The sequence below is a fragment of the Gobius niger genome, assembly GCF_951799975.1.
Source record: "Gobius niger genome assembly, chromosome: 19".
Lineage (NCBI taxonomy): Eukaryota > Metazoa > Chordata > Actinopteri > Gobiiformes > Gobiidae > Gobius > Gobius niger.
The window spans coordinates 17,584,285-17,605,786 of NC_136870.1; the positions used below are offsets into that span (position 1 = coordinate 17,584,285).

The 21,502-nt window shown below is 40.4% G+C and overlaps 2 protein-coding genes across 2 annotated transcripts in view; one reads left to right on the forward strand and one right to left on the reverse strand.

Annotated features, from left to right (window-relative positions):
• The window catches only part of sema4gb (sema domain, immunoglobulin domain (Ig), transmembrane domain (TM) and short cytoplasmic domain, (semaphorin) 4Gb), a 73,214-nt gene extending 60,809 nt beyond the window's left edge, over nt 1-12,405 (reverse strand). Inside the window, exons 1-2 of the mRNA XM_079577136.1 lie at nt 12,302-12,405; nt 5,486-5,771 (exon numbers count right to left, since the gene is read on the reverse strand). Coding sequence (XP_079433262.1) covers nt 5,486-5,615 — 130 coding nt within the window. The 5' untranslated portion in view covers nt 5,616-5,771; nt 12,302-12,405. The remainder of the gene's footprint in view (nt 1-5,485; nt 5,772-12,301) is intronic.
• Nucleotides 12,406-13,826: 1,421 nt separating this feature from the next.
• Nucleotides 13,827-20,914, forward strand: mfsd13a (major facilitator superfamily domain containing 13A). Its single transcript, XM_079577825.1, has 9 exons — nt 13,827-13,959; nt 15,946-16,206; nt 16,295-16,374; nt 17,735-18,184; nt 18,254-18,371; nt 18,443-18,539; nt 19,626-19,797; nt 19,912-20,105; nt 20,213-20,914. Exons 2-9 carry the CDS (start codon nt 16,039-16,041, stop codon nt 20,458-20,460), a joined length of 1,527 nt encoding a protein of 508 aa, XP_079433951.1. The 5' UTR covers nt 13,827-13,959; nt 15,946-16,038; the 3' UTR covers nt 20,461-20,914.
• The last annotated feature ends 588 nt before the right edge of the window (nt 20,915-21,502 follow it).

Below are 21,502 nucleotides of genomic sequence, written 5' to 3' on the forward strand. Positions count from 1 at the left end.
ACTCCACTATGAGTTAACGTTTATGTTGACATGTAAGACAGATGTATTTGTGTTAAATGTACTATTTCGTCAATATGATTACTTTTTATACATTTTAATGACATTTTCTTTGAAGGATTTTCACATCATTCATTGTTTAGTTTCTCATGTGTGTCATTACTGAAACATAAATCCTCCTTTTACATGTTTCATTATCTCAAAAAAGCTTTATTTTTTTTATTTTTTATTATTTGGATCACAACTTTGTACATCTGCTTTAGTAGTAGTATTTTTAAGTGACTTTACTCTTAAAAATATAAGCATTTGCGTTAATGGACGTGCAAACAGAACTTTTTATTCCTTTGGAAAAGATTCATACTGTGACTAGTTTAAACGGTCAAAGACTGGTCTTAAACAGAAGGTTAAAGAACTCTGGGGCATAATGACAAAATAAAAGTCCTTTATGAGGTGCCTATTTAAATCAATTCAATAATTCAATACTTCAATAGGAAAATAATAAGCGGAGGGAGCCGAGCAGGAGGAAGAAGGAGGTGGAGAAGCTGACCAGTGCAGGACACCACGCTCTGAAACAGGGACAATCCCAGGAGGCGGTGCACCGTTTCAGAGCAGCACTGAAGGCAGCCAGCCAGGTTTCCTCTGGGTGCTCCAGTTTCCACTACTTCCAAAACATGCCGGTCCGGTTGGTCCACGACATCTGAACTTCTTTGTACAATTGTACAATGACAAGTAAAGCACTTACTTACTAACTTATAACTCTTACTTATTAATATTTTGGCTCCCCTTCCCACCTCTGGATTTAACCCATCACAGTAAAGTGTGAACTAACTTTTAAAAGCAGTTAATGGCTTTAGTGACTCCTTAGGAAACATTCAGTGCACAATTGGGATAAAAATTGTAAAGGGATAATATCATATACATTTTTTGTCATATATTGCCCACCCCTGAATGAGTGTTCTATATACCGCTGAGCCACTGTTCTCCTGTATTAACCTCCTGCACAACCCACAGAAAGAATTCCCAAGGCTATCATTTCAACAGCCGGTGCTACACTGAATTACCGCGTCCTAAACAAGTAGAATAAGGGCTCCATCATTTCCGTGAGTGTATATAATTCCGGCATCTCTCTCATCTCTGAAGCATCATCTGCCATCACACGGCTCTCGACAGCTCTCCTGACATTGCACTGAAGCATCCATCCGACCCACTCTCTCCCTCCCCCGCCCCCTCCCAGCACACCCACAGCCCCCCGTCCTCTAATAATAATACTCATCCAGAGAGGACAGAGGAGCGAGGCAGAACAATCCCGCAGCCTACAGGCAGTGTTGGAGTTCCCTTCTCGCTTCAACACGAGCCAGGCAGCCGGGGGAGAAGTGCTGCGTGGTGTAAAATCAATATTATAACAACAACATTACACAATCGATTTACTGGGGATTGTGTTTATGAAAAATTGCTGTAATCATGGTGTTTCCTTCATATTTCACTTGTGCAGTTCAAAATTACTCAGACTTGCCAGAAGCGTAAGTGGGCGCGAGGGACAGGTGGGAAGAGTTAAAAGTGTTGTTATACCTACAAAGACAAGTACAGTCAGCAAACATTACTGGTTATATTTATCCACTCATCTCATCTTTGGTTAAGGTGACAAATATTTCTTTTTTTTGGTCAAGATTTGTTGCTACTGGACAATCAAGACGAGCCAAATAGAATAGAAGGGCTCATCACGCTGCTAACATGCAAAACTAGTGTCACCAAAGTTACTTAATATATATGTTTAATCATATGTTCCCATACAGTATGTGCAGAAAAGAATGCTTAACATCCTCAAGTAAAGGCTGTAGCAAATGTGAAATTATTTGGCAAACGTTGGCTAGTCTAATTAGTATTACTCGGCCCGTTAGGCGTAATGAAACAAGGCGGAAATAGAGAGGACTTGTTATTAGAATGCTGGAAAACAGATTATCACTGTAAGCCCTCACTAAAGAAGTAAAGGAAAGTCTAAAGAAGTCCCAAAAAGAATTCTGAGGCAGGATGCTCAGGCCTGGGGGGAATGACAACGAAACAACTGGAGACCGGAGCCAAGGACAGGGTCCACTGGAGAAGAATGCTCTCTGCCTTATGTGCCTATAGGGGCAAGGGAACAGACTCATAGTTTTTATGTGACATCATGCTTGGATGTCAACATTTTGAAGGGCAAATTTTAATTCATCTCTTCCTTGGGCGAGACACTTCACCCACTTCAGTCATGATTGCAACTTACTGCAATTCCTAAAGTATTTTGTCTTCTTTATAACCCATTGCCCAAAAGCTGCCCAAATAACTTGGAAGTGAATCTATTCTCTTCTATTCCTTAAAGCACATGTGTTAAGGTCAGAGATGATTTAATGTGGCCCTTTGAGGAGCTTGAATACCTGAGCATCTTAAAAAAGTAAGTCTCTAGCCCGTTCCTGTGCGGAGTTATGGATTTTTAACGGGAAAAAAAAAACAGTTTGCTCACTCAGCCATTAGGGGGCAATTTCAAAAAAATTTAAAAAGGAAAGAATTCCACACGTGTCCAGCAGAGGGCACTGACATAATAAGAGATCAGGATACAAACAGCATGTTATAGCCATGTGGTAAATGGTCAGTCTGTCCCAGGATGGTTGTGGCTACAATAGGTAAGTTACTGCCATTGAGTGTGGAGTGAATGAATAATGACTTTATGTAGCACTTTGAGAAACATGTGACACAGGCTGATAAAGCACAATAAGTGTAAGATGTTGTTATTTATGAGGCCACAGTTCTTTACAATATGTGCGGCTCATGACCCGCCGTGGGGGCTTAATTTCGGCCCTCGACCCAAACGAGTTCGACCTTACCTTACCTTAAAGAGTAAACATATCTTTGTGGAGTATCAGTGTCAACAACGTCTTTTGTCCTAATGAAATTACAAAGTTGTGGTGCTGATGATGATGTTCTTAGATATTGTGTTGAAAGACAATTACTTCAGATATCTGTCCAAAGCTCTTATCAGCAGTATCTGAGGTCGCCAACACTAATCGAGCCCTCGGTGTTTCAGGTGCTCTTTAAAGGGGCCTCGTCTATTGTTTCATTAGGAGTGTTTGCTGAGCCGTGTGATCTAGGACAGGACTAGAGAGAGACGATTAATAACTCGGAAGAGGAAGGAGCTGTCTTCAGGGCCAACTTCAAAAACTGTGCCACTTCTCCAGCAAAAAAAACGGGAGAGGAGGCGGGAACCGGAGCTGCGGCACTGTCTGACAAATAAGGCCAATAAGGTGTGTGGGTTAGAATTGAATTATATTTGGAAAAATGTCTGCAATAAAGTCAATTTAATCTAACTTTTGCAATTATATATGAGTGGTTCTGTGGATATATTCCTTTTGGCATGGTAGTGTGATTCTGTTTTGACATATCAAGTTAGCCATAACCAAATCGAGTCTAAATGAGGCATATGACGGACTGTATCGGGATTAAACTAGGACTAGAGTTGGACTAAAAGCACAATTAACGAGGACTAAACCAGTCCTAAAGCAGATAAATTTGAGGGAACAGGGACAAAGATCTACATAAACTCTAAACCAGAGCAAAACCATTATTACATCAGGACTAAATAAACATCAAATTTGGACACAACCGTGGACAATAACAGGACCAGAGCTAGGACTGGCAAAGGACAACATTTCTGATTTGAAAAAATACGAAGGGGCAGACAACGTTGCTCTCAAAAGGTTAGTTTTGTGTAAAGCTTAGATACAGAAGACAACCAAAAGAATGCAACCTTTTTTTTCTTTTCAAGGGCATTGCAGTGCAGTATATTCAATAAAACATTACCATCGCCATTTACTAAAGAAGGTTCAGAATGTTTTCAGACCTCTGTTACGTCATTTTGATATTCGCATATTCTGATTCTAAAATAAATCAGACACTTTGATTGATTTAATTATGTTACACAGCGTTTAAAAAGAAAACCTTTACTGTGATAAAACAACTCCAGACCGAGTACATAGCATGCCATAGATCAGGGGTATTTAGTTTGCTTTGTGGTGGGCCCCAAAGCATTTTCATTTCATTTCATTTTGCATCTCCTTGAACATTTTAAAATAAATAACAGTATTTTACATTTATAGAGTACTTAAACAGCATCTGATCTCTGCACTGTTGTTTTTGGCAGCCCTCTTCGTTTTCGCCTCAGCGTTTTGGACAGAAAGGCTTTAGACACATTTTAGACATTTCTATACGTGATAGTTTTAGCTTTTGGCAGGTTTTTGTCCATTTTCAAGTATCAGCATAGTCGATAACTCTTGAAAATTGGGATGAAGGTTGACAGGTTGTATCAAGCTTTTGACAGACAGATCACCCCATAATAGGCAGGAGTGTCATCATGGTGAACATGGCTTTTTCCGATGCAGCCTCTCTCCTCATCCTTTGATCATCGCTTCGAGGGTGTTTATTAACAGCGCCTTCTTCTACACATTCGTTCATCAACATGCTTTCTGCGTTCATAAAGCTACTGTAAATTCAATTGGGAAAAAACGCTGTCCTGAGAAAAGATAAAGACCCAGTCACGTGGACCAGGTGTGTTCCCCGACTCCGTGCTCAAGCCCTGATTGTCTAACACAACACTTTCTACCATTTTTGTCTTGTCAACGAAACATCATACACATTGCTTCATGTTTTAGTCAACAAACAGCTATTTTTACCTAATAGTCCTGCAAAAAAAGGTCTTCATTGACTAAAACAACACTGGGTCTCTGATGTGTGTAATAATATTAAATCAGTCAAAATCGAGCCAGAGCTTCAATGTTAGAAGGTCATTTTCTATAGCAGTGCCGTTTTTGAGTATTGATAAAAGTTCTCATTACTCAGAGTTTAGAAATGTTCCGAGAGTAGACAGTAAAAAAAATATAGTTTGATCTTTTTCAGTGTCCCACTCATATGACATGCACTCATGACATATAGCAGGGGTAGGCAGGTTTGTGTCGTGGAGGGCCGATTTTCGTCTTTGCCAAAACAGCAGGGGCCGAAACTCACTAATGTAGCCGAAAGTAAAGAACTTTTTTCTACAAATACCAATGTTTTACATCAGTGGTTCTTAAGTGGCCCCATTATGACCCCAAACAAAACTGTAATTTGTCATATATCGTATAAAATATTGTATTTTCCACACACGTTTTTGTGACTTTTGTGACAAGACTGAAATTATGATCAAAACAACCCAATAACAAACATTTTAACAAACTGTTAGAGTTCCAATGCAGTTTCAGATGGAAAATATTGAATAAAAGTTCCCTTTAGACTGGCGACCCACTGAAAATGGTTCCGCGACCCAAGTGGGATGTTCTGCCAGGACATTTTTAAAATACTGACACTATTTCTCACATTTTTTACCTTTAACAGGTATTTGCATATAATATTTCTCAAAATCGTCAAAATGAAAATCATGAAGCCACATTGGATGCTGTGGCGCCCTTGTGTTTCGTGCTTATCTCACCTTTGGCGAACACAGTTGTCCTGGGCGTGACGTCGAGATCCAGGGAGGAGCTGAAGGGGAAGGCCCACAGCTGCGAGTTGGCAACAAGAAGAATCAGGAGCAGCGTCGGAGGCAGGAGTTCTCGTCCCATGGCGAACACAGAGTCCCGGATAAAAGGCCGCTGTTGTTGTTCTACTTAGCTTGACAGACGCAGAGAACTGAGCGTGTCTTTCTTATTTTTGTGAAGTGAAGTCACAAAGGCAGGTAGGGATTGGCAGTTTGTGATTATCCTCCAGCAAGGTACGAGCTGTGCAGAGAAAGCGAGAAAGAACGAGGTTAGAAAATAACTTCATTAGATAAATAAGAGTGCTCTGCCATGTCACAGTGAAACATCTGCCCCTGTTTAATCCCATCCTCTTTCCTTGCACCAACAAACTTCACTCTTGGGTTCGTGTTATGTCTTTAGTCTTCCTCTTGGCCTGTGTAACTTTCTAATTAATGACATTCAAAAATTGCAAGCTTTTTTTGGCAATATTTCCCTTTGGCTTTTTCCTCTGGGGTTGTTGTCACAGCTAATTATCTACATTCTAACGAGCAGTAATTTGGATGTTTTATTTTAGCACTCCGTATGTTATAGGATGGCGGCTGTTCCCTGGCAACTCTGTTCAAACATCATATAGCACGTAGATTATCTGTGAGTGTAATTGTGAGGTTCTCATTTGCAGATACTGAAGGGAGGAAACTGGAGTTGTTTAATGACACAGAACATTTTACTTCTACCTGAAGATTATTCGAAATGAGAAGTTATTAAACCTCTTAACCCCCACCTGAGCCAAGCACATTTTTTCTAGTTCGGCTTTACCCAAGTCGAAATGTTTCTTGAAAAAAAACCGTCAAAATAGCGACAAAATATACCGGGAAAGCAACAATAACACAGTTTAGCAATGAAAAAAGGAGCGACAACGCAACAAAAAAGTTACATTCAGTTTTGTAGGTCTTAGCTTTCAAATGAGGTGTCGTCCTGGCCTTTTCACCTTATTCCGGAAGTTCGCGTGGGCGCCGCCATGAATTGTGCCCGCCCCTTTTCTCTTATCAGTTAACATGGGACTGGAAAAGTCCACATGAAATCAGTTACCACACGAAAACAAAGTAAATTTTCGGCCGCGCAGAGAAACAGTGCAGTGTTGACATGTTGGTGCAAATGAACGTTGGACATTTTACACAAATCAATCGACTAAACATCAGATTTTAGCGCCGAACATTTTCCCTTGTCCTCGCGCTCTACCTGAAGTGTCAATACAACGGAAGTGCCGAGACAAGGCAGAAAGAGGTAAAAGTGGGCGGGGCAGAATAAGCTGAATAGAGTTCGGCAATGTGATGTCATAGGCCTTATGGGATTAGCAGCCAATGGAGATTTAAAAGTTAAAATATTGTTATTGTTCACATTAAAACACTTGGACACCATAGTCTGTTAGATGTATTTACCAGCAGTAACACAGCAGCTAATGGAGTTTTCCCATGGCTATTTTCTCTTTTTTATGCTGTTTTTAGCTAATGTTCATCAATGGAAATGTATGCTAACAGCTGCAAAGATGGCGGATCTCCATGGTAACTGTGGAATTTCCCGAACTCTATAGTCTGTGAGCTCCTGTCAAGAAGCTTTTAGATTTGGGTAAAGCCGCACTGGAGAAAATATGCTCGGTTAAAGCAGGGGGTAAGAGGTTGACTTGAGTAAAACATTGTATCTAAACTATAACATTAGGCAATAGGCACTCAAAGCGTTGTCCATCAAGTTACCACTCACCCATTCACATTCTCACTCATACACAGGTATCACACACACTGGAGGCAAGGTGAAGTATCTTGCCCAAGGATACAACAACAGTGTGCACCTGCGGGATTCGAACCAATGACCCTCCAATCACAAGACCCCGTTACTCAGAAGAAAAAGTGTGTTTAACTTTGGATTATGCATAATATCAAATTTGAAGATCAATATATTGAGGTGGGAAAATATTGCGATAAATGTCTGATATTATTGACTCTAAAGATAAAAGATACTGTCAACTCTAAAGCATAAACATGACAGTATACAGTATCTTTGTTCTAAAAATGCATAATCATATCCTGAAATACCACACAACACATGAAATATGTAATATGATGTAACCCAATTTGTTTAAAAAGGAAGAGGAAAAGGGGGAAATGCAAATAAATGTACTGACGATAAATATATCGGTGTGTTATTTATCGAAGTCAATTACAGTAATTATCACGACAGCCCTACTGCAAAAAGTACTTTACTAGATTAGTTTAGACGTCTCAATTTGTGCATTATAATCCAAATTTTTGTTGTTTTCACTAGTTAAGATGTAGTTGGGCATTTGACCTCGATTATTTCACTTGTTCAGAGATGTTTCTGACTTGTTTCAATACATTTCGCCTTTATTTCAAGTAAGTTTCTCTGCCAATGGGGTAAGAAAAATGGTCTTGTCCCATTGGCAGTTGTACTTTCTGATTTCAAACGAGATTTACCATCGCACCAGTCTGAAATGCCCTCAATCTAGCAAAATAATTTTGGTCAGATCAGGAAAAAGGTCTAAATGAGTGAAAACCAAGATATATTCCCTCAATTCATGTCCTTTAAGCCAATGCTTGATATTCACTTTTTGTAGTGTACTTTGGATCACTATTTTGTGCTTCAACTTCAGAAAAATTATGTTATAGTAACACTACTCTTACTTAAATATATCTGACCAGACACCTCAGAAATAACTTAATGACTCAGTCTAAGCCAACAGTTGTAGCCTATCTTTCTAAATTATGTAAAAAGACTATAAACAACTATCTTTCTGTGCTTGGTTTCTTGCCGACCTCCCTAATTAGCTGCTGATGTGCACGTTCACACATTAATAACATCCAATTAGTATAAAATTAATAAGTAAGAGGTTGTGTTAGATGAAAGACAGAGTTAAAGTTTTGAGGGTGTTAAGTAATGCAACCTTGTAATCCTTCGACGCCGTGCTTAATAATTAGCCGCATGCCCACTGGATAATCGTGATGAATAAATCTGAGCCGAATCTCTATCACACTCGGAGGGTCAGCCGAGTGGATCGAGTCTCGCAGCGCCGTGACCGCGGAGATTTAGAGGGCCCATCTCCTTTGCAGCAGTTGCTAATCGCTCGCGGTCTGCGGCACAATGAGGGGAATGACCTCTGTGTAAAACATTCGGGTGCTAAGCCTCGGAGATGAACAGCGAGGAAATATGCAAAAAGTACGTGAGGAGATGGTGGTATTATCTTACTGCCTGACCAAAACAGAAGTCGTGGCAATGCTTCAATAAGATCCAGTGTTACATTACGTTTTCACCAAGATCTTGTATTGATGATGGGAGAGTGTGACCACAGTGCAGAGCCTTCTCCAACACATCCCAAAGATTCTCAATGGGGTTAAGTTCTGGACTCTGGCGACCCATCAATGTGTGAATTATGTCTCACAACTCTTTCACAATGAGCGCCCGATGAATCCTGGTATCTTGGAATATGCCCGTGCCATCAGGGAAGAAGAAATCCATTCATTGATGGAATAGCCTGCTCATTCAGGATGTTCAGGTATTCTGCTTATCTCATTCTTTGAGCTACAGGTGGGTCATGTCGTATTGTTAGGGCTGGGCGATATATCGATATTGAAGATATATCGATATATTTTTAAATGAGTTATGGAATTAGACCATATCGCATATCAATATAGTTCAAATTCAGATGAAACAGGTAATCTCAAACTGATGTTTAAAAAAGTTAATCTTAAACTGAGCCCTTTATTTTTTTTATTTAAATGTGCACCTTACAGAGCTTTGTTATACGGTGTTTATGTATACATTTTATACATTTGGCTTTGACCTAACATGTCATTTCACAGCTCTCACTTTGCAGAAAAAATATCGGAATATATATCGTATATCAATATTCAACCTAAATATATCGGGATGTGACACATAGTTCATATCGCCCAGGCCTACGTATCGCATATCGTTATCTCGATATAATTTTTTGATATCGTTGTGGACACGATATAATTTATGCTACGCTCATCTCCATCAGAGCAGCATAAACACTGACTGTAGAACACGGGGACAGGTGCTTAAAAAGTAAAATGAAATGCTGAAACTGCTTGAGCAGATAGGCCTGTCACGATAACAAATTTGAAGTTCGATATGTTGAGGCAGGAAAGTATCGTGATAAACGATATTATTGACTGTAACGATACTGGATACTGTCAACTCTCAGGCATAAAAATGACAGTAAACCTTTGTTCTAAAAGTGCATAATAATATCCTAAAATACCACACAAGCTGCAATAAAAATGAAATACTGTATAATGCAACTCAATTTGCTTCAGTTAGAAATTGAAGTTTTACAGAGAAACAAATAAGGGATGGGATGCTCATAAATGTACAAACGATAAATATTGAGCCCAAAAATATATAGTTTATCTGTTATTTATTGAACGATATGTTGATATGATATATATAAATGAATAAAATATCACTGAATCAAATATATTGTTAGCATGATATTTCTTTTTTATATCGTGATATAGATTTTTGGCCCACCTTTGAGCGCATAGTGTTGCATTTGTCTAATTGAGGTTGGAGTTAGGGCTTACTTGTGGTAAAGAAAAACATGTAGGGTAGCAGTGGCTTAGTGGCAGAGCATTGGCAGCCCACTAATCCAAAGGTTGGTAGTTTGATGCTAGCTATAAACAAATTACCATGAGTAGTTCTTTTTTTTGCCAACCCTGACTCTTCTACATGAATGAAAGAATACAAATCCAAGCAAGAAACATTCTTTTTCTCTTCCAAGTTTGCAACAGAACGCCATCTGCCTCTTAGCAAATCATCATTTGCATATTTCATTTGGCCAAACACTTTCACAAGATGTCCCCTTTGATTGGTTAGCCTGTCTGTCTCTCACCAAGGGGGTTGTGAGTTAGATTCCCCGAGCAAAGGCAACTCCCGTTCTCTCTCAGCGGAGTCTTCGTGTGGACTGTGTAAAGGCTGCTGTTGATTCTCTGCGGTCGTGCAAACAAACCCACCATGGACACAGGGAGAAGATGCAAACTCCGGCCTGAAAGCGACCACCTGGCCCGGGAATCAATCTCGGAGCAAGGGCAGCACATTTCATCGCCATTTATCGCACATTATACCACTATGTTAGGTGACATCACTATCGCAGGAAACAACAATATATTGCAAAATCCCTGTGGTCTGACAGATTTGCTAATATTTGCAAACACAGCCTAAAACACATGGTAACAATGCACAAAGGTTCAGTTTTAGTCATGGTTTTCCTTATTTAGTTCCACTTTGGCCTCGTTTCAGTCCTTTTTAAATTATGTTATGACACAACTGGATGAAATAACAAATTGCTTACGATATTAGGGGGAAAAAGAGGGGAAAAAAGCATTGAAACTGTTTCATCAAATATCACAATAATACAATTTCTGCAATATTCAGGACAGTTATCGAAATATCACTAATACTGTGCAGCCCTAACTGGGACTGTCTTGCTGAAAGACTCATACTACAGCCACCTAGGCCCACAGGGGAAAGGCACTAAATTAATCTTTAATATTGTCCATAAAAGAAGCCCCCGTGGTGTTTTTTACTGTCACCTGCTGCCCACATTTAACCACCGTCCTTGTCACCGCTCGCCACACATTTGCATCAAGCTCAACGTTGACATGAGCTGACAGGGCATTGACAAAAAATAAATACGGTGTCGCTTCATTGACGAAAGCACGGAAACTCCACAAGGAAAGGTAAACACATCTGGCTTGGCGGACCCCCAGCTAACAATGCATCATGCATGAAGTGAGATGTGAAGCAAGGATAATCAAACAAGAACAACAGCATCGCGCTCAACTCAAGAAACCCTGTCTGAGTTTTATTGATCTTAGGCAGAGTTCAATATCTCTGTCTGTCAAGAACAAAATGTCAACAACACCAATTATCATCATCATCAGGTCTCTGTTAGAAGTGGCTTATAACCTAAATAGAGTGCAATGCTGTGCAAATGATCTATGTCTCTTGAACTAAAGAAGCGTTTCAAGATTTTTTTTGGGATAAAAAGGATGGTTTCTCTAAGTTCATGTCATCTTATTAGAAGATTGTTGTATAGAACATTTTCTGCAACTTACTTGAGGAGGAGGAGGAGGAGGATGTTAGTAGCCTACATCCGTTACTGACCTATTTATTAACCTATTTTCGATTGCTCCTAACACAACACAGTTAAATATTTATATTGTGAACTCCCATCTCCAGGGGAACATTACTGCTGCAGAATTGCCTCCATGGTTGAAGGCAATGCCACTTGTCTTTTTAAGGTGTAGCAACCCAATTACAAATTTGACAAGCAACTTCAATGTCAGTATCTGCATCTTGGCATAAAGACCCTCTATCTTCTCGTCTAGGCAATTACTCTTTCAAATATCCCTAAATAGATGCACAATATAGTTGCATTCATGAAAAATTAGAAGAATGTTCAATGACAGTTTGTACAGCTGCCTAAATGATTATTAATGAATGCACAGAGAGGCGACTTTCTTTTGTCAAACTTTGACTTTGCGATATCGACTTTTCTAACATTGTGTGTCCTACGTGCTCCAAAACGTGCTCCCACCATGTGCACCTGTCCGACCTGACTGCACCAAAAGCCCACTGTGCTCACTGCTGTACCTGCTGTTGACCTCAATTAGGACAACCACTCTGCAAGTGGGAAAAAAGTACTCCCGGAGCTATGAATATTCTGAAAATCACGTAGAAAGACAAAGGATTACCTGTGATATTATTGTATGCCAAACATCTCGAAAAGGGGAGTCCTCCTCGTGCCGCGTACAGAGTCGTAAATGCTGCAGCTCTGCGCTGGCTCCTACTCCATCTCTCTCTCTCTCTCTCTCTCTCTTTCTCTCTCTCCCTCTCTCTCCCTCTCTCTCTCTCCCCCGTGGTCAGCCGCTCTCCCTCAGCCTAAAGATTAAGTGTAAATTAGATTTGTGCAGTAGCTGTTCTGTGAAATATATAGGCAATTAACTAATCCATATTCGCCGGCGTAATGAATGTGTAATTAAAACCTCTCACGCTCAGAAATATATTGCATCAATAACAATAACAGGGGAATTAAAACATATGGGGATGAATGCTTATGACAATAATGAGCAGTATGAAAAATAAAATTGACTGGAAAAGTCGACGTACAGAACTACTGTAGCTGAGTGATGATGGAGGAATTTTCTGTGGGGCAATAGTGCCCCCTACTGGTTGAGAGCAGTAACACCATTTTATTTTTAAATAGCTACATGGTATATGTTAACTTTGTTCACTGTTAATTTTGACAACATAATTTAATTTAGTTTTAGTCTTAGTCTTTTGACGAAAATGTCAGTCAATTTTAGTCGAGATTTAGTAAAAAAAAATATCTTCAATTTTAGTCTCGTTTTAGTCGACTAAAATTGCAAGTAAATGTAGTCTACTTTGCATTTATAATATTCATTAAATTCATATTTAATCAATGTCCTCTGCTTCATGGAGCTTCTCCCTTATGTAAACCTCAGAGCTGTTGCTTTGGCAGAGAATTTACATGATATGAGGCTCTTTCAGACTGTCATTAGAAGTTTGGATGATTTTAGTCTCTCTTTTTCATTTTTATTTAGTCTTATTTTAGTCGACTAAAACATCTGGACCTTTTAGTCTCAGGAAAAACTTTTAATTCAGTTTTAGTCCAATTTTAGTCGTCAAAAATATTTGAACTTAACACTGCCTTTGTTGCCTTTATTTGTTTGATATTACACATTCACAAAACACATAATTTAATCTTGGTGTCTGTAATTTTAGTTTATTGAAAGGACAGTGTGCAGTTACAGTAAAAAGATGGCTGCACCAGATTTAGCACTATGCTAATTTCCATCTGTAGTCCTACGCAATGAATGGCCTTATTGTGCCTTGAAATCCCCAGAAAGCATTTTCATATCCAACAACTAATTTATGGTAGACCAAAGCTTTCAGGCTGATTGACATGAGGCCACTTTGCCAAAGGTCTCCCTCATACACCAGTCTCCTTTTTCCACTTGTGTGTTCTTTTTGAAAGGTACTGAGCATCTACCACACAAAAAACACAAAAAACACAATCTGGTGAAGAGGAAAAATCTATTAATTAGACCTTTTTTTTTTTTATTTAAAGACGTTGGGTTTTGACCATAGATTTGACATAAAAACACACATGATGGTTGTATTTACCGTGTGTGTCCTGTAGGGGTCGCTGACTCCCGATATTTGTTTACTATGGGAAAATCCTTTCACAAATCAGCCGCGGACGTTAGCGCCGACTCGTGACGTGTTCCTGAAGCCCAGACGCCGCTGTTCAATCTGGGCTCCAACAAGTTAGCCTCCCCCCGGCGAGACAGGCAGACCCCGGTGCACTGGAACAACGACACATTTATCGGTATGTCGCGATAGTGCCCGGTAGATAACGTTAGTATCGGTGTAGCGTCACAAATCCTTGTCATTTTTTGGAAGATACGCTTTACACAGATAACACGCCGTCTATCTAGTCAGCGATCACTAATGCTGGCTAATGCTAGTTGCTGCTAACCCATTCTATAAGTGAAATATATCAGCTTATTTCGTAACATGCTGTCTGACATGATAATATGACTCGTCTATCTCTTCTGGATCTTGTGTTTCTGTAGCATCTTTGTTAATATTTTATTTCCGCGTTGTGTTGGAAGCAGGGACTTTCTATTTTTGGACTGAGGGCTGTCTCTTTTTTTTTTTGTCTTCCTATTCTGATCTATTGTGTGGTAATAGGCTAATAAAGGTGTTTTTTTTGAATGGTAGGCTTATTCCCTGATAAATATTTGGCATTGGCAATGCTTTGGCCCTTTTATATCTATATTTCTCCTGCTGTGAAGATAAGATGCTACTTGATGCTACTTAAAGTGATAGTCTGGGAGTCTGAATGTTTAAAAATAAATAAATAAAATGTGCACACTTGACCACTTAGTCTTGCATTTTGATGTAAAGTAAGTCATAATATGTATACTATTTTTTGTAAAGCCCATACTTCCCGGATCTCAGCAACTAATCAGAGTATAGTATCCTCCCGTGTTGACCAATGAGACGGGCTTTCCCAGTGAGCCAGCCTGTCAGGTCCAATCAGGAGGGCAGGGGGAGGGGCTTGATTGTTTACTTTTACAAATTCTGTTCCAGCTTTCCTTATTTTGCAAACTAAGAAGGGCTTTCTGGTCAACGAGGAGAGGAATTTGATTGTTTATTTTGACATTTCAAACTACCTCTCCTCACTTTGCAAACTTACAGACTATCCCTTTAAATACTTGGCTTTCCATTTGCTACTATCAGAGTGACCACAACAGGTGCATTTGACATCCAGCCAAGTCAAGAAAGCTGCTTTGACCAATTTAGAAATCCGTAGCTGTACTACCACCACCACCAGACGGTCAATCTTACACTGCACTCTCTGTCATGTGCTGCATAAATATAAGATATTGATCAATTCACTTGTCAGCGAGGAACTTGTTTTGCAGAGTTTCTTCACATTATAAAATGATTGAGTTGGGTCTCTGTCTAGTCTAGTACGTCCTTGGCATTTTTTATCACCCGGGAGACAGAAAGGTACAGCCTCTATTTAGACCTGAGCATTTCTATACCGAGAACACAATTGTATAGGAATGAATGGAGAGGTGTGAAGACTTCCTGAACCCACTGTACTTTGCTTTCATTCTCGCCACGCTGTTAACAGGCTTGGAAAAGTATGAGATGGCCCCCTTTGGTATGCTACAGTGGGGTTTTTCTCCCCCCCCCAAGGGAACTTGTTCTTGGGCGGCAGTTGTGACTTCAAAGTGTTGTATGACAGACTGTATGGTACAACTAAAACGACTAGCTTCAGGAATAAAGTATAAGCCTAACCAGGAGAAGGTACAACGAACTGAAAAGGAGAGAACAGAACACACCCAAAATGTAATGCAGAACATGCCAAGATGTCTAGCCATTTCAAAATACTGTAGGAGAAAATCCCTATCCTTTTAAAGTGGCGCTGAAAATTGCTGCTCACAACACAACTGTTGGGTGTGGGCCAAGAAGAAAACATTGCCTCTAATGAGCACTTTTAGCATTGCTTTGACTGTCCTTGAAGCTGGCAGCATTTTTTGTGGTTAACCGTTACATTGGGCATTCTATTTTTCCACCCGTTCGATACGACTTTTGATTTAAAAAGCATTTGTGATTTTTATATGCAATTGGGCTTTCATTTGCAAATGTAGTTTTCTCTTTATCAGGCCAGGACCATGTTGACCTTGATAGTTTTGGACGCTTCCTTCACCTATCTGCTTTCACTTCTTACCCCGACATAACACATGCTTGTTTTGCATTGTCTTAATGATACATTTTCACACTGTATCTGTTTTACCAGGTCAGGATGAGTCGGTGACCCTGGGATTACGTGGGTTTGAGATGATTACACAGCGGCTCAGAGGAACGAGAGACTAAAGTGACTGTTGAAAGAATGGGCAGGGGTGTCTGGAGTGTCTTCACAAGCGTCTTCTCTACCTCCGTCCTCTACGGCTCTTTGGCTCTGTTCATCTCCATCCTCCACAATGTGTTCCTGCTGTACTACGTGGAGACATTTGTGTCCGTCTACAAGATTGATAAAGTCTCATTCTGGGTGGGAGAGGTAAGGAGCAGCTAATATCTTAACAAGGACAAATGCCTTTACAAATATTGTTTTTGTAACTTTTTCATTTACGATTCTTGTTTTGCAGACAATTTTCCTGATATGGAACAGTGTGAACGACCCGCTCTTCGGCTGGTTGAGTGACCATGCGTTTCTCAGCTCTCCCCAGTAAGTACCGCTTTCAGGCCATTTACTCTGTTATTGATTATTAGTCACACATAAATGGAAACTAGGGATAACAAGGGATAATTCATTTTTAAGAAGGAACCTACTTATTACTGGGTTACGGTTATGATTAATCATCTAACCATAAAAAAAAATAGTGTTTCCTATTTCTATCAATTATTATCTGCTAATTTGCATAATAACCCTGCTATTATGCTTTTGGGTACCATACAATTACTGTGGTGCAAAGGAAAGTGCTACCCTTATTTAGTCTTTTGAATGGGCGTGCACGAGTTTGAATAGTACTAGTGACCTAGTGACACCGTTGTGTCCTTGGGCAAGACACTTCACCCAATGCTTGTGGTTGGTGGTGGTCGTGGGACCGTTGGCCAATGGCCGCTTGTAGCAGAGCTTGCTGCCATTGCTGCAGTACCTCCATATAGTGGCGGCAGAACAAACTAGTTTTACATTGCATGGCATTGGACTTTAGACACGTTCTAAATAACTGTAAAGCCTGGTGCCTATTTTATAAAAACTTTCGACAGGTAGATATTGCTCCTGTGATAACGCTGGGTTAGGCACAATTACAGGGACCAGGCTGGTTTTCTTAAGAAAAAATTTGTAAATCTCGTACTAATGAGGGCCTGACTGTTGGCATTGGAGCTGCTATGACCGAACTACACGTTGCGTAAGGGCCGAGTCTACAGTGAAGATCCCGCCCTTATGCTCTTTTGAGGAACATGCTTCGTTAGAGCTGGGGAGGAGGAGGCTGTAAATCCGCCATGATTTCCCCCTTGAACATAGTTATTTTGTCGGGGAGGAGTGAGTAATGACGGTCTATTGATGTTATGTCTATGCCATTGGTGCAGATGTAAGCAGCCTCGCTTCTGTCAGTCTACCCCAGGGGGAACCGTAGCTACAAATGTAGCTTCTCGCCATCAGCATGGAGTGAATGAACCCCCCTCCCTTTCATGTGTGAGGTGCTTTGGGTGTGACTTGCGTCATATGAAAAGTGCTATACAAATAAGATTCCCTTCCCTTCCCTTAAGTTAACAACGCTAACATCGAGGTTGGTATGGTGTTATTCAAATGTTGTTTTACGCCTCTATTCTGCTCTCTGCTGTGGAAGCCACGTAGTGTTTACAACCTATGCAAAGTATGGTGAACTTGAAAACCTCTTCCACTTCCTGCCCTGTTATAGTAATCTCTGTAAAGGTGATGAACCCTGCGTTGCTGATATTAATTTGGTCGAACATTTTGTGTCTAGCTTGGAAACTTTCTCATCATATTGCTCTGTTTAATTAATCTTTACAAAGGGCGGGGATAGTTTATTTTACTAATCTCAATACATTTTTCCACACAGGTCAGGATCGCACATAACATCACCCGAAGTTGTTCTGAAGCGCCTCAAAGCCCTGTCCAGAAATGGGCCTCTCTTCGCGCTGTCCTTCCTGGCCTTCTGGGTGGCGTGGGCTCGTCCTGGTCTCCAGTTCCTGCTCTGCCTGTGCCTCTACGACGGCTTCCTCACGATGGTGGACCTCCATCACAGCGCCCTGTTAGCCGACCTGGCCGTATCTGCCGCCGACCGAGCTCGCCTCAACTTCCACTGCTCGGTTTTCAGCGCGCTCGGATCGCTTTCCGTGTTTCTGTCCTATTCTTTCTGGGACAAAGAAGACTTCTACTCTTTCCGCCTTTTCTGCGTGGCCTTGGCAACCTTTTCTGTGCTGGGATTCTTCTTCGTGTCCCGGTTGTTGCGGCGCCGTTTTCAAAGGGAAATCCGACCGAAACTAGATGAGGCACAGACACTAACAGAGTATGTTAGATTTACATTGTTTATATCATGTTTTTACCCGTTTGTGATCCCAACTTGTTTGTCTCCCAGGCTAAATGTGAATTCTCCACACACCCAGTCAGAAAAGCCTGTGACCGTTAGACAATACTTGAGGCAACTTTCCAAACACAAAAACTTCATGTGGTTTGTGTCTATGAACCTAATTCAGGTAATTTTTTTCTTTTTCAATAAAATTTCAACTGTAATCCAATTTAATAACTTTTTTTTTTGGTTTCCCAGGTGTTTCACTGCCATTTCAACAGCAACTTTTTCCCTCTCTTTCTGGAGCATCTTTTATCTGATAATATATCTGCCTCAACCGGTTCAATCCTGCTTGGTAAGATTAGGTTACGATACCACAACAGTCTCATGGTAACAAAAGGAAATAAAAAAAATATGTTTTTACGCTGTCGATTAAAATGCAAGAGATATTATCACTGAGCAATGCTAGGAAAATCATTATCAGTTTGTGACGATTGAAGCTGATCCCACCTGCTTTTTATTTAAAGATGCACGTTGATTACGTTCATGCCAATGCTCATTGTAGGGCTGGGCGATATGGCCAAAAAATAAAATCTCTTTTTTGTTTGGATTATTATGATTTTAATCGATTTTATTTGAAATAAACTTGAAAAAGTCTCCTGAATTTTCATATGAAGAAAACTGCTCAGAGTCCTGCTCATTAATATTTCATAATGTAGCTACAGTTAGGCCTGTTAAGGTAACATAACCCTTTATTTAAGAATTATTATTTCTGTTTTAGATATTCCTTTTCTGCTCTCAAAACTAAAACCTCTTAATAAGCCATGGAGTGTTTTAGTTTTATCGTCTTCATGCTTCTGTGATTGACAACCGTCTCCATGGAGAATCGAGGGAAAGGGGCGGGGTTAAATAGTCCACTCAGAGCAAAGTGAGAGAAAGGCACAGGAGCAGACCGGAGGAAAGTGGGAAAGAAAACTCCACCGTGTCCTCCTAAAACACAATAGCCTTTGTGAAGCAGCAGAGATTGTAAGAAAGTCTCTGGCTTCTCCACTGGTGTTATTCCACTACGGAGCGTCTAAAACGCTGCTAAATTGGCCGCACGTTGGGGGGACATGGAGCGGCGGACTCGATTTCACGATTTAGCCATTTTCCAAATCTGTTTTTAAAAGCATGAATTATTTCGACTTATTGCCCAGCCCTAGCTCATTGCACACATGCACGTTTCCCCTCAATTTAACTTTGATTTATCTTAAATGATTTATGCGGTCCTGTTGTAGATGGCATAAATGAAGCAGCAGTGCCAAGTATATAACGATGGTGTGATATGGTTTGTTTTGTACAGTGTAGGCTTGCTCATATTTAAATTTATTTTCCCCTTGAATTGCTGCTTGTCTTTATTCTTTCGCTTATTGCTCTGTGCATTTGATTTGCTTCTTTACAGGCATTTCTTACGTTGCCCCACATTTGAACAACTTGTATTTCCTGACACTGTGCCAGAGATACGGGGTTTACAAGGTTATCCGCTGGCTGTTCATGCTCAAACTGGGACTTAGCGTGGCTATGCTGCTAGCGGGAGCAGACCACGTTTATCTGCTGTGCGTCTTTATTGCTAGGTATGGCACTGCGCACGTACAATGTTTCCAGGGGGGTTATTTTTATTTTGTTTGTTTTGCTGGTAAATAAATACCCTGTCTTTGTTGCCTCTCTCTCCGTCTTCTTCCTCGCAGTAACCGGGTGTTCACAGAGGGAACCTGCAAACTCCTAAAGCTGGTTATTTCAGACCTTGTGGATGAAGACTTTGTGCTTCATAGGCGGCAGCAGGCCACCTCCGCGCTCCTGTTCGGGATGGTGGCATTGTTGACTAAACCTGGGCAGACGCTCGCTCCGCTCTTTGGCACCTGGCTGCTTTGTGTTTACACAGGTACAAATAGAAACCGACAATGTCCTTGCACTAGAGATAAACGCTTTCCCATGAATCTGTTGTGTAACTGTCTACAACTACAACTAACCTGACCACTTTCTGTCCAGGTTACGACGTTTTCCAGAGACACCCAGACAAGGACCCCGCAGCCCCAGTGTCTGATGTCTCCGCCGCCGGGACGCCCCCTCTGAGAATCGGCTGTTTCCACATGTTGGTGTTCGTGCCTATCACCTGTGCTCTTCTCCAGCTCGCTGCCTGGTCACGTTTCACTCTCCACGGACGAAAACTGCACGGAATCAAGACCCTACGACAAGGATCACTACATAGCCCCCCAATCGATGTCAAGGCTATATAAGAAACCAAATTAGCAGAGCTGAAGTTGCACATAGACACTTTTAAAATGCTTCCTCTTGCATTTTATCAGATGTTAACTTATGAAACTACCCTTAGTCTGGGGTAGCTTAACTGTACAGCACCAGAATACTAAACCTGCCTTACTTTTTGTACTAAATATTGACTTATATTTATATTTGAACAGATGACCAAAATATACTTGTACAATCATGTGTTGGATGTGAAAGGAGGACCAAGACGGAATTTACAATGGGCTAAGCGTCACAGTTTCTGCCCTTTTTTTGTACAACATGTGAAAGCTCTCAATTCTTTTGTCATGTCTGTGAAATTGTTTGAGATCAAACTGCATGGAACAGTACTTTTCAGGGGAATTATTGTATTTATTTACATAGACTTTATGATGGGAACTGTGTTTTTCTGTCTTCGTCCAGTATTGGTAATGTTTTGCACATCACTGCCATTTTCTGTGATTCTTCTAACATTCTTGTTATTATGTGATATTTTAAGATAATGTTTCATTTCTATTTTTGCATAATTTACAATGATTTTGTGGTAATAAACATTCAATGTTTACCAATGGGAAAATGCTTGTTTTAATTCAATAACAGTTTTGGTCTAAACCAGGGGTGTCCAAAGTGCGGCCCAGGGGCCAAATGCGGCCCTCAGACCAATTTATGGTGGCCCTCGGCCTCTTACTGTATCGGTACACATCACCAGAGATGGACCTTTTTATCTGAAATGTAATCATTCTATACAATTCTAACCTAACAACTAACATTTTACTGTGAGACTGAGCTGGAATGAAGGTTTTAAGCTTAAATAGAGGCATGGGGCACAAATTAAACCACTGCCAGTCGAAAGTTTTGCGGTACTAACTACCGTTCTACGGCCCTTAACCCCGTGTACGCTTCAATATGCAGCCCCCCATGAAAAAAGTTTGGACACCCCTGGTCTTAACTCAACTAATTTTATGCAACTTTTTTTCTGTCTCCTTTAAAATCATGAAAATTGTGTAAAGGTAAACTTATTATTTGTTTGTGTTT